This window comes from Limulus polyphemus, unplaced genomic scaffold (genome assembly GCF_000517525.1).
Source record: "Limulus polyphemus unplaced genomic scaffold, Limulus_polyphemus-2.1.2 Scaffold241, whole genome shotgun sequence".
NCBI lineage: Eukaryota > Metazoa > Arthropoda > Merostomata > Xiphosura > Limulidae > Limulus > Limulus polyphemus.
Genome location: NW_013665851.1, coordinates 254,128 through 266,720, shown reverse-complemented (window position 1 = coordinate 266,720; position 12,593 = coordinate 254,128). Strand labels below are relative to the sequence as shown.

Sequence of the window (12,593 nt, the reverse complement as noted above, 5' to 3'; positions counted from 1 at the left end):
TATTAAAATTTAATTTGAAATCTTGTCTCAAAGATGTTTTTATTCTGCTTGATACCTAGAAACACGTTGACTTTACGAAATTAATATTTTTTGTTTCCCTGGGTTAGAGGTTTCAAGTGGGAACATTAATATACATAAAAGTTATTATGGGATATTATTTTAAAGTACGAGTTTGTATACAGGGCTGGATTAACGCACGGGTCTATAAGGCCTAAACCAAAGACACCAGTGGTCTCCATAAAGCCTGTAATTTAAAAATATTAATATAAATATATGTAACACGTGCATGTTTTCTTACCAATTTTTATTTTGTAAGAGAAATGTTTGATCATGCATAATTCAATGTTATGAGCTAGTAATATATCCCTAGTAGGCAGGAAATGACGCTATATTTTCCTAAAAAGAGGAAATATTTAACGTAACCGTTGTAAATATGGGTGTGTAATTCCCATTCCGAAGGTTTGTTTGTTTTGAATTTCGTGCAAAGCTACACTAGGGCTATCTGCGCTAGCCGTCCCTAATTTAGCAGTGTAAGACTAGAGGGAAGGCAGCTAGTCATCACCAAACACCGCCAACTCTTGGGCTACTCTTTTACCAACGAATAGTGGGATTGACCGTCACATTATCATTCCGAATGACCCAATAATTATTAATCTGGCTCCGCTTGTATATTATTTCTGGCCAATGGTTTACATCTACCTAAGAATAATCAAATAAGTTGGGTGTATTTAGGGGGAGTTGATGTTCCTATCTATTGGCATAAAACCTCCATTATTAGACAAGTACTGTGTTTTCTATTCTAATAAAAAACAATTAATTTTGAATCTTTAATTTTCTTTCTTTATACCGTTATTACACCCAGACGAAAATATTGCATTAGTTAATTAGGCCTTTAATTAAACATTCGTCATTTCAAAATTTATTATGACCACAACCACCATTCTATATTTATGTATACCATTTAAACACACTATTCAAAATGACGTCTTCGCTTCAATTTTTTTATAACTACCTTCAGCAAATGAATTACATCATAACGACTACTCTTCCAGGTGGTTAGGGCGCTCGACTCGCGATCCGAGGGTCGCGGGTTCGAATCCCCGTCACACTAAACATGCTCGCCCCCTTTCAGCCCTAGGGCGTTATAATGTAACGGTCAATCCCACTATTCGTTGGTAAAATAATAGCCCAAAAGTTGGCGGTGGGTGGTGATGACTAGCTGCCTTCCCTCTAGTCTTACACTGCTAAATTAGGGGCATATAGCCCTCGTGTAGCTTTGCGCGAAATTCAAAAACAACTCTTCCAAGTTCATTCAGTTAAGTCGTTTCCCTTTAAGCACAGGCAATATATTTGATTCGTTAAACTACCCCAGATGAAGTACATATGTAGCTGAAAAACATGTTCACAATTTAAATTGTCGTTTATTATTCAAAGGTGTCACTATGTTAATCGAAAATTATAAGAGGGGTCGATTCCCTGCAAGGGGACACAGTGATGATAGACCATCGTTTGAAACTTGCGCATAAAACAAAAATATTTAATCGAAAATCGATGCATTTTACAGTCTTAAAACCTGAACTCTATGACTAGGCTTTAGATTACAACTTTGTAATGTGTATGTGTGTCTGTATATTTGAATATAATATTTGCCACCCCAATTTTCTGTGCTGATATCTGTAAACGAACTGAAGGCTACAATCGAACAAGACACATTTCGCCATTTTAAAGAGTATATTCTATGAGGCCAGTTGGTTAGGGCGCTCGACTCGCAATCTGAGGGTCGGGGGTTCGAATACCCGTCCCACCAAACATTCTTGCCCTTTCAGCCGTGGGGGTGTTATAATGTGACGGTCAATCCCACTCTTCGTTAGTAAAATAGTTGGCGATGGGTGGTGATGCCTAACTGCCCTCCCTCTGTCTTTTACTGCTAAATTAGTGACGGCTAGCGCAGATAGCCCTCGTGTAGCTTTGCGCGAAATTCAAAACAAACATAGATAATATATCAGATCGAATCAGCTGAACATGCTAGGTAGCGTAGGCGGGTCTAATTAAGTCCGAAACAGTTACACGTATTATGTAAAATAATTATATACAATATACAAATGATTATAATTTATATTTTCTATTAAAATTTAGCGAGTAGCGCTTTGCATAGACGACGCCCCCTAGTGGCACAGCGGAATGTCTGCGGACTTACAACGCTATAAACCGGGTTTCGATACCCGTGGTGGGCAGAACACAGATAGCCCATTGTGTAGCTTTGTGCTTAACGTAAAACAAACAAACAAACTTGCTCTACGGTGGCCCAGCTTACAATTCTAAAATTAGGGTTTCCATTGTGTTTAGTAAGAAACAAAGTGCAGTCTTCCTATGTTCACTAATTTCTAATGAGGAATGAAGTATTATTTTCCTTATTATATACGCGTTGCGTCAGTTTTCTTAGTGTTATGACATTTCAATTTTCACTATTGCATGCATTACTTCAATTTTTTTTTTCACGTTACGAGTCGACATTTTCTTAATGTGTAGAGAAAGAGAACGTGTTGAAAACTCGTTAGTATTACACGCATTTTTTAAATTTTATTCCGATTTCTTGTTTTGTATTTTGTTCCGTATCTGTTACAATATTTTAATAATCCAAAATCAGTGGTGACGTTAGAGATTCCAGTATTGAGAAACCTGTTAGAGTTTGATTTACCCTGATTCAAGTTAACAAAATCAGATATTCTAATTCGGATTAATGGGAATGGTGAAAATGGATGCTATTACTCTGGATCCCGGATCGAAAGAGACTAAGAGAGAAAAAAAAAATCAAAACTGGGTGTCTCATTGAAAAACACGTATTTGCAACTGTGTAACTATGACAATAGCGAATTTTAGTCGTTTGATATAAATCTGTTATTTTGTAATTTTTCATTGAGATGTTCTTACAGCTTGTTCTTTCGTAAATATTTGCTTGGCCATTTAACGAGCAAATTCATTGTTGTTATTTTATATATGATATAGAAATTCTTTATCTATATATTTATTACGAATATTATAATATTTACTACGTTTATGATGTCAGAAAAACGCCTAGGTTCTTGACACAAAACGATAAAAACCCTATAACCCGAGCACTGTCGAAAGGGAATATTTATTACGAATATTAGAATTAGTATTTTGAACATTATTTACCCATCGTTTGTGTTTGTGTATTGTTGAAACTGTAGTTAATAAATACTATTGAACTGTATTTGAGTTGTTTATGAAGTTGGGTTCTGAGGGCCCTTCCTTCAGGTCTTGAATTCGGTCCTGACCTCTAGTGGGACTTTTAAGAATACAGTCAGTGAAATATCTTAGTGTTGTGTTGTTTCAAAGTTATTTTAGGCAGTGTAGTTATAATAGAGTTTTTGCCTTAATCGATTCCTGTTTTTAGTAGAGTGTGATGACGTTTCGGCGTCTATAGAAACCGAAATGTTGTCTCACTCTAGGAACGAACAAAGCCAATCCTCTAGCTCACTAGGATTTACCACCAGACGTCGGAAGGTGTTTAATATGGGCAGAAATATATGTTTCTGTTGTCGTTGTGTGGTTTTAAATCGTCCGATATATATATATATATATGTAAAATGTGCCAGAGAAAGCTAGTTGATGCAACTAATACATGTTGAAGGGTCACTGAAATCTACTCCATGGTGAGTTTGAGAGTTTGTAACGTTAGAAATAAGGATTTCATCCTCGCGTCGGTAACAGCGTAAATAGCCCATTATGTAGCCTTGTGTTAAAACATACTAATTATAGCACCATCACCATATTGAAATGTAGAGATTTGCTGCTTATTAGAAAAAAAATCATAAAACTAACATAACTTAAAACTAAGAGATTAATGACTCCATGTTAATGTAGTAGTAACAGTAAGTGGACACTTAGTAACAGTATGACATGTGTTATTTAAAGCCATTGGTTTTCAAATTCGATGACGAGGAACCCACTTTGAGACTAATAATGGTTGGAGACGGCTTGAATGGGTAATGGAGAAAAACTTTAATATAAGTTTAACATAACAACAAATGTACAACGTTTCGACAAGGTTTTGTGGTACCTGATGATGACAAAACCTTGTCGAAACTTTGTACATTTGCTGTAATGTTAAACTTATATTAAAGTTTTTCTTCATTACCCATTCAAGCCGTCTCGAACCATTAAAAGCCATTGGTTGGTTGGATAAAGACCAATGGCGATGAGAACGAAACTGTTGAACATTTGAAAAAATAAAACTACAATAAATTATATTTTTCCACAGCTTCTTAACGGTGTTTAATTCAGGAACACTAGCTACAGCACTTATAGACTCATTTATTACCTGATTGATTTGGCTACTGTCGAAGGTAACAGTAATAATTTAATCTATTATTGAATAATAAATATCAGCTCTATACTAATTTAATACACCGTGCAGTTTTATTTTTATACCTATTCATCTGTGAATAAAATATAATAGTTTTTTTTTTATCAACAAATACTGTTGTAAATACACGACGGCTGAATAAATAAATGACACGTACATAATAAACTTACTACTATAAAGACACATTGGACGAAAACATATACGAACACGTGCGCTGAGAAGAAAAAAAAACCGTCTAAAAGAGTGTTATGTATGAGCATAATCACAATGTTAGATTGACAGTATTGTCTGGGTTGTCGTTTTGTACAAGTTTACAATGAAGCCAGTAGAGGGTAAGACGTAACCTAGATTTCAAAAACACGTGTTGTAAGGTTTTATTTGTCACCTGACACGTGGGTTCCAAGACTATTTCACGTTCGATATAATACAACCAATCAATACACATCGGCCGATTCGTCATCAGCAAGTGAAAGAAGAACCCCTTTCTTCCCTTTGACAACTACATATTGAACAATTAGTCATCACATAGTTGCGCGCTTAACCATTTTTATTCTGTACAATGCAGTAGGTACGCTTTGGTAGACTGGTCCCTTGCGTAGTTAGCTGCGCTACACGATAAGTATGTTATTTGGATAATCTCGTATTTCCTTTCCCAGAGGAAGTGTTTATCTGGTGTACACCGATCAAAACCTGCAAATATCTAGCCACCGTCAGCTTATGTCTCTCTCCGTCCACCTTATTCCACAATTTGTTTTATTATTTCAATGTTTCTCAACCAATTTCGTTACAGTTTAAATTACGTAAAAGCACAGATTATGGTTGAAATAAACTTTTGGTTTTACACGGTGAATGTCAAAGTCGTTTCTCTTGAATATTTAAGTTCAAAAACACCCTTCTGCGTTTTAAATCAGCGCAGCTTTTCTACTTGAAATCAATAAAACTGTTTCTATTATATAGTTTTGTTAACTCTCTGTATCTACACAGTGGGCTATCTGTGTTCTGACCGACACAGGTATCGAAACCCGGTTTATAGCGTTGTAAGTCCGTCAACATACCGCTGTGCCAATGGGGAGGGGGTTACATCAATGGTAGTGAAGTGATTTGCTTGTCCTATGCAATAAGCTGGAGTTTCATCAGTATGGTTTGGTCCATACTATATATATCTAAAACTGATCTGCAAGGCAGCACGGCTGGGATCATACTATACATCTAAGACTAACCCGCCGGGCAGCACGGCTGGGTTCATACTATACATCTAAGACTAACCCGCAAGGCAGCATTGCTTGGCCCGTACTATACATCTAAGATTGACCTGCAAGGCAGCATTGTTGATCCCGTACTATACATCTAATATTGACCTGCAAGGCAGCATTGCTCCAATCTATCACTTCAAAATTAGGGATGGCTAGTGAAGGTAGCCCTCTAGTAGCTTTGTGCGAAAATTCAACAAACAATAATTTCGGTTGTTCTTGCATTACACAGTATAGATTTTAAATCAAATTTGATTTTCTTATTCATTTTGCTTTTCTACGGATTAATTAAAAAAAACTTCTCTTAACATTTTATGTTTTTAAAACATTTTTTTCTATAATTGAAGTTCCCCGGTGGGACAGCGGTAAGTCTTCAGATTTACAACGCTAAAATCAGAAGTTCGATTCCCCTTCGGTGGACACAGCAGATAGCCCGATGTGATTTTGCTATAAGAAAACATGCGCGCGCGCACACACACACACACACACACACTTATCATGGAAGATGTTATACGTAAAAAAAAAACCCGGGCAGAATGTGGAATTCGGTCTCAGGGGATGTGCTAGAGGCACATTTCAATTACTGTACTTACTAATCTTTTAATTTGTATCAGTGAAACTGAAAACGTATTTATTTAAGGGCTCGGGGCCGGTGGTGGCTTAGTTTTTAACATAAAGGGTTGAGGACTACAGGGTTCAAGGTTTGAGACGTGATTCTGTTGAACACAATTCGTATTTACAACTTTAAGTGCGTTATAAAAGTGATAGTTAATCCCGTTACTACGTTCAAAGAGTTGAACAAAGCCCTTGTGGCGGTTGGCTACCTTCCCCCCTAGTCAGTTGTTTAAAATTAGGAATGGATATAACTGAACCCTAGTGGTCTTTGATTTAGCCATTTAGCCCATATGGGCATGAGTGCCGTTGGTTAAAATATCCAATTAAGGGCCCGAGTTTTATTCGTATTAAAAAGTTTTATTTCATTTTTTATTTTACGTTCGACCAAAATAAACTTAGAATTACATTAAATACACCATATCTTCCAAAAGGGCGCGGGTTATCTAGTTTTTATTGTTTTGACTCATCTAATTTTTAACTCTATGTAGTTTCTCAGCAATATAACACTATTAAACATTTTTTAAAAGAACCAACTCGTAAAGCAATGGTGAATCATACTAATCTAGTAATATGTGACGAAATTTAAATTAACGTGGTCCATTGTTAGATTTATCAGCGTACAAGTAAATTAACGTGGTCCATTGTTAGCTTCATCAGCGTACAAGTAAATTAACGTGGTTCATTGTTAGCTCCATCAGCGTACAAGTAAATTAACGTGGTCCATTGTTAGCTCCATCAGCGTACAAGTAAATGAACGTGGTCCATTGTTAGCTTTATCAGCGTACAAGTAAATTAACGTCGTCCATTGTTAGCTCCATCAGCGTACAAGTAAATTAACGTGGCCCATTATTAGCTTCATCAGCGTACAAGTAAATTAACATGGCCTATTGTTAGCCTCATCAGCGTACAAGTAAATTAACGTGGCTCATTGTTAGCCTTATCACCGTACAAGTAAATTAACGTGGTTCATTGTTAGCTTCATCAGCGTACAAGTAAATTAGCGTGGCACATTGTTAACTCCATCAGCGTACAAGTAAATTAACATGGTCCATTGTTAGCTTCATCAGCGTACAAGTAAATTAACGTGGTCCATTGTTAGCTTTATCAGCGTACAAGTAAATTAACGTGGCTCATTGTTAGCTTCATCAGCGTACAAGTAAATTAACATGGTCATTTTAGCTTCATCAGCGTACAAGTAAATTAACGTGGCCCATTGTTAGCTTCATCAGCGTACAAGTAAATTAACGTGGCCCATTGTTAGCTTCATACAAGTAAATTAACATGTCCCATTATTAGCTTCATCAGCGTACAAGTAAATTAACATGTCCCATTATTAGCTTCATCAGCGTACAAGTAAATTAACGTGGCCCATTGTTAGCTTCATCAGCGTACAAGTAAATTAACGTGGCCCATTGTTAGCTTCATACAAGTAAATTAACATGTTCCATTATTAGCTTCATCAGCGTGCAAGACAATGTGATTTTGATATAAAGATAATCTGATAGTATATACCACCTAAGCACAACCTGTGGCTTTCGATAATGAATGATATTTCAAATAACTAAACAACAACAACTAAAAAAGAGCATTATTTGAAATAAGTCAAAGGAAATGAGTAAAAAATACCTGTTGATGACTTTATAAATGTCGTAACAAATATAGTCACTTAACTTTTGCGTAAAATTAAAAGTGTAAAAGAAACTCGTGTAAAATTGTGCAAAATAAAAAAACTCTTCCACGCACACACAAACTAATTCGTTTTAACGTAAGATAGTAATGATAGCACCGTCCTTAAAATGTACATAATTATTAATTAATATAATCACTTTTCGGAGTTTCATCTCCGCGGCGGACAGTGCGCAGATAGCCCATCGTACAGCTTTGCGCTAATACAAAAACGTACAAACAATTTTGTATACATATTTCCTTGCAAATGAATTGTTGCAAAATATGTTTTCACATAAAAGTTGTAAAATTATCCTCAGTTCTAGATTGAAAAAACCCCACAACAACAACAACAACAAAAAAAACATGCATAATTCATATTCTTTTTACGTATACGCTGGACAAATCTTGGATTTATAGGATTATGTGAGTGTAAGGGGATGCACTTCCATGGAATGAATATGCTACCGAATTGAATGAATAAGATAAAGTACTCTGTATTATTTTTTATAAAAAGGATCATCATATCATTTCTAAGTACCGAACATGAACTCGACCAGTGAATGCAAAAAGATGCTTAATTAAAGATATTAGGCTTAATTAAAAATATTACAAACAGTTTACAGAAGTAAAAAATATTACTGCCGTAAAAAATACCATATGTACGTCTGTGTGTGTGTGTGTGTTTCTCTAAAAGTTCGATCACCGAACTATTAAATATTAATAATGAGTTAGACAATTCAAATTTCAAAGTTATATTGTCGTAATCTGACGAATTAATTATAGTATTAACATTTAAATATTAAAGCTGTCGATGCCTTATTAACATACGTAGTAAATAATGTGTCTGTTAACTAGCAATCACGTGCTGTTAGTTTGATTCAGCACTTAATTTACAGTTGCATAGGAATCATAAACAAAAAACAGGCGAAATTATCCTTGAGATTTGCGTCCCATTCTCGGCTATTTTAACATATTATATGTGGTTAGGGCACTCGACTTAAAATCTGCGGATCGCATTATCGAATTCCGTCAGCAAACATGTTTGCCCTTTCAGTCGTGTAAGCGTTATAATGTGTACGGCCAATCCCATATTTGTTGGGAAAGAGTAGCCCAAGATTTGGTTGGCTGTTGGTTGAATTGACTAGTTGCCTTCCCTCTAGTCTATCACTTTAAAATTACGGAATGCTAGTACAGATAGCCCTCGAGGAGCTTCGCGCAAAATTCAACAAACAAACAAATAGTACATGTGGTTAGGCTAGAACCTGACTAGTAGTTTTAATGAAGCATTTCGAGCTTCTGAATAACATATTATCATGGGCGTCCGTAGAAATGTTTCTGGGGTGGGGGGTGGGGGGGGAGCAAAGTAGTGTGAAATTGTGAAGTGAAAAAAAAATCCATATGCCTATGCTGAATGAATAAAGAAAGGATTATGTTTCTCATTTACCGGGTGGGGAGAACCCCCCCCCCCCAGGGGACGCCCTTGCATATCGTATTTGGAACTTGAAGATTCACAACCCTACTTGCGTGCATCTTACTGTTACACATCAGTAGACAAGAGTACTCACCCTGGTAGTAACAAAACAACACAGTTCACATACTCTTAACAGAAATTGTGTTTCCATTATCATCTCGGAGGAAACCAAACCCGTCTTTATCTTATCCGACAAATGTGCGATTGTCGAAAAAAATCATCATATCTGTTAAAATCTTTTTCTGGTGAAAAATATTGCCATAGTTATATTTTCACATACTTCTTGTTATAGCAAATGCAAGTTAGTATTGTTGGGTGTCATAATTGAAGATGTAAGCTGTTCTACAGCTTACATTTTGTGCTTATTTAGACTGAATTCATGAACACATTGTGCTGCTCCATTTAACGTGTATAGTTCGTTCGTGAAGGATGAGAAAATTTTCTGAATTCACCATTTTTATGCAATTTTCTGTGAAGATCCCTCCATTACAGGGTTGTGGTTTTCTCCCGTTTCTTTCAGCGTGTCTTCCAGGTCTCGAATATAATTAATCGCCATGCGTAACGTTTCAACTTTACTTAATCTGCGATCACGCTCTTTATCTGGCAATGGCAAATGGTTTCTGAGACGTTCAAAACCGTCATTAACGTTTCGAACACGTAGTCGCTCTCTTTCATTTCTTCGACATATGAAAGATGGTTCCAGCCAATATTCGTAACTTGAGTAAGGATTTGGAAGTGGGATTTTACAAGTAGGGGAGAAGGGGTCAGGCTTCTTAGGAACGTTAGGACTTATCGGTTTCAGCTGATGTTGCTCTAACACTTTGTTTATATCATTATCAATTTCACGCCTAATCAAAGGTGGTGTGGCTTCAGTGTTGGCAGGAGTCAACAGATCAAACATGGAAAAATGACGTAAACCCTCTATACTTATATCATCGGTGTCGTCCATTGCAGATAATATATCTGTCTGAAAACTCAGAGGTGTCAACAAAGTGTATTCGGGACATGGTGAGTTCAGTGAAGACGCCATGTTGACGATGAAATTCCTTTCCGAAAACTAGAATATATAAAATGAAAATTATTTATGTGAGTGAACAGGTAAAAAAAACAAAACATTATAGGATTTCAAATGCTATGAAAATAATTATATTATTTTTTGGATAAAAGTTTCTATTTTTATATGTATACCACTGAATGTTGAAAGTACGCATCATGTAAAAAGGTAGTTCAACGTGCAACTTTTAGCAATGTAATAAAAGTAAAGAAAGAAACATTTTAAATAGTAAGTTCTGGTTCATTTAAATGATACAACTTATAAACTATCATCCATTAAAGAATAAGTACTATCACAATTTGAGGTGTATGACCCCCCCCCCCCACCTCACTGGGAGAAAACAAAAAAAAACATACTGATACACATTAACAAAGATTCACAATGGGCTAGCTATGCTGTGCTCCACAGGTATCAAATCTCGAGTTTGTAATATTATAAGCCTTCAGACTTACCGCTGCGACACTTGGTGGTGGTGATGGAGGGGACTTTTCCTAGATTGAATCAACATTTTTCATATAATAAGCATCTCGAACAAAAATCGTGAATCATACACCCATATCATTTTCTATAGTGACATTTTGTTTGACTTTCAAATTTATTTTACTTTAATGTGGCGTTTATGTGTAGTTATGCATATTATCGTATAATGAAAAAACTTAATCTCCTATAACGTTTGTATCAAAAGTTACTTTGTTTTTCACTCGAAGATAAACTTTATAAGACTTCTATCTAGCTGACATTTTTGAAACTATATTTTCCTTTGAAAATTTAAACGCCTTATGGTTATTATCTTGCATTCTAAAATCATTATAGCTATATCCTAAGCCCTGGCACGGTCTGGTCGTTAGGGCTCTCGACTCACAATTTGCAGGCCAGGGAATCGAAATCCGTCTCCGAATATGTTCGTCCCTTTCAGACTTGAGAGCATTATAATGTAACGGTAAATCCCACTATTCGCTGATAAAGTGTAGCCCAAAAGTTGACGATGGGTGGTGTTGATTAGCTGCCTTCCCTCTAGTCTATTACTTCAAAATTGGAAATGGCTAGCGCAGATAGCCCTAGAATAGCTATGCGCGAAAAGTCAACAAACAAATACTTTCTTAACGTTATTCGTAATGGTTTTCCCAGAAACTGCATTTTTATAATCTAACAGATTTTTACAATCGAAAATAAGTTTTAAAAGAGGAATGAATAACTAAATGAATCATCGAAAAATTGAGATAAATCAACCAAGGAACTCTTGTGTGCGAAAATTCGGTTTATCTTGTCCTTACAAGTGAAGAACTGAATGGTACATGAATTGCAAGAAATTTCCTTGAACTTTGTATTAATTTCGTACACAACGAAAAACAATGCACACCAACGCATGTAATTCAAGTAGAATTTGAGTGAAAGAGCTGGATTCATATAGATTATACGAGATGATACACAGGGGTGGTACTAGGAAATTTGGAGGGGGGGCTAAGCAGGAATATTTTTGGGACTTCTTATCCCCTCCCTAAAAATACCAATTGTGTTATTTCTATAACGCAAAAAATACACCAATACAATACTTATAAAAGTACAAGAACATATTTTCTTTTGTTTGGAAGAGGTTGTTGTAAAAGTTTAAATTTGCCACTTCGTGCAGGAGGGGAGTTGGGTTCATAAAGAAATTGAGTGTCTTTCTCAGCTAATATATTATCTTTAGTTGAAAGTACCATCTTAGAACTTTTAAGATGCCTTTTAAAATCATCCCCCTTTTTTTTAAGAACAGCATCTTAACAATTTCCCATCTTATTGGTAAAGGAATTTTATGGATAAACGTCTTATTTTATAGTGGATTTTGCATTTTGAAACATACTTCTGTCTTCAATATAAAATGTTTCGGATATCATACTTTATATATATACACCTGGAAAAAAGTTAAGCACCCCCAAATATTTTTCAGGATTGCTTATTGAAAATAAGGTTTAATTTTCGTGATGTTGAGCAATGTTCATAATTTCAAACATAATTAAAAGGATGTGATCGTTCAGGTGTGACATTTAAATCAGGTCGCGTTTTTTTCCCCACGTGCAACTTGCTCCCTTCTTCACGTCCAATATGCACTATTTTCTCGTGCATCAAATCCGTATTTAAGTCCCGAATTTCTGAATGCAAAAT

General features: G+C 35.7%; 1 protein-coding gene across 1 annotated transcript; it reads right to left on the bottom strand.

The window, feature by feature from the left end:
* Positions 1-9,851: 9,851 nt before the first annotated feature.
* LOC106478684 lies at positions 9,852-10,424 on the bottom strand. Its single transcript, XM_013939245.1, has one exon. The coding sequence runs from the start codon at positions 10,422-10,424 to the stop codon at positions 9,852-9,854; it is 573 nt and encodes a 190-aa protein (XP_013794699.1).
* Positions 10,425-12,593: the final 2,169 nt, after the last annotated feature.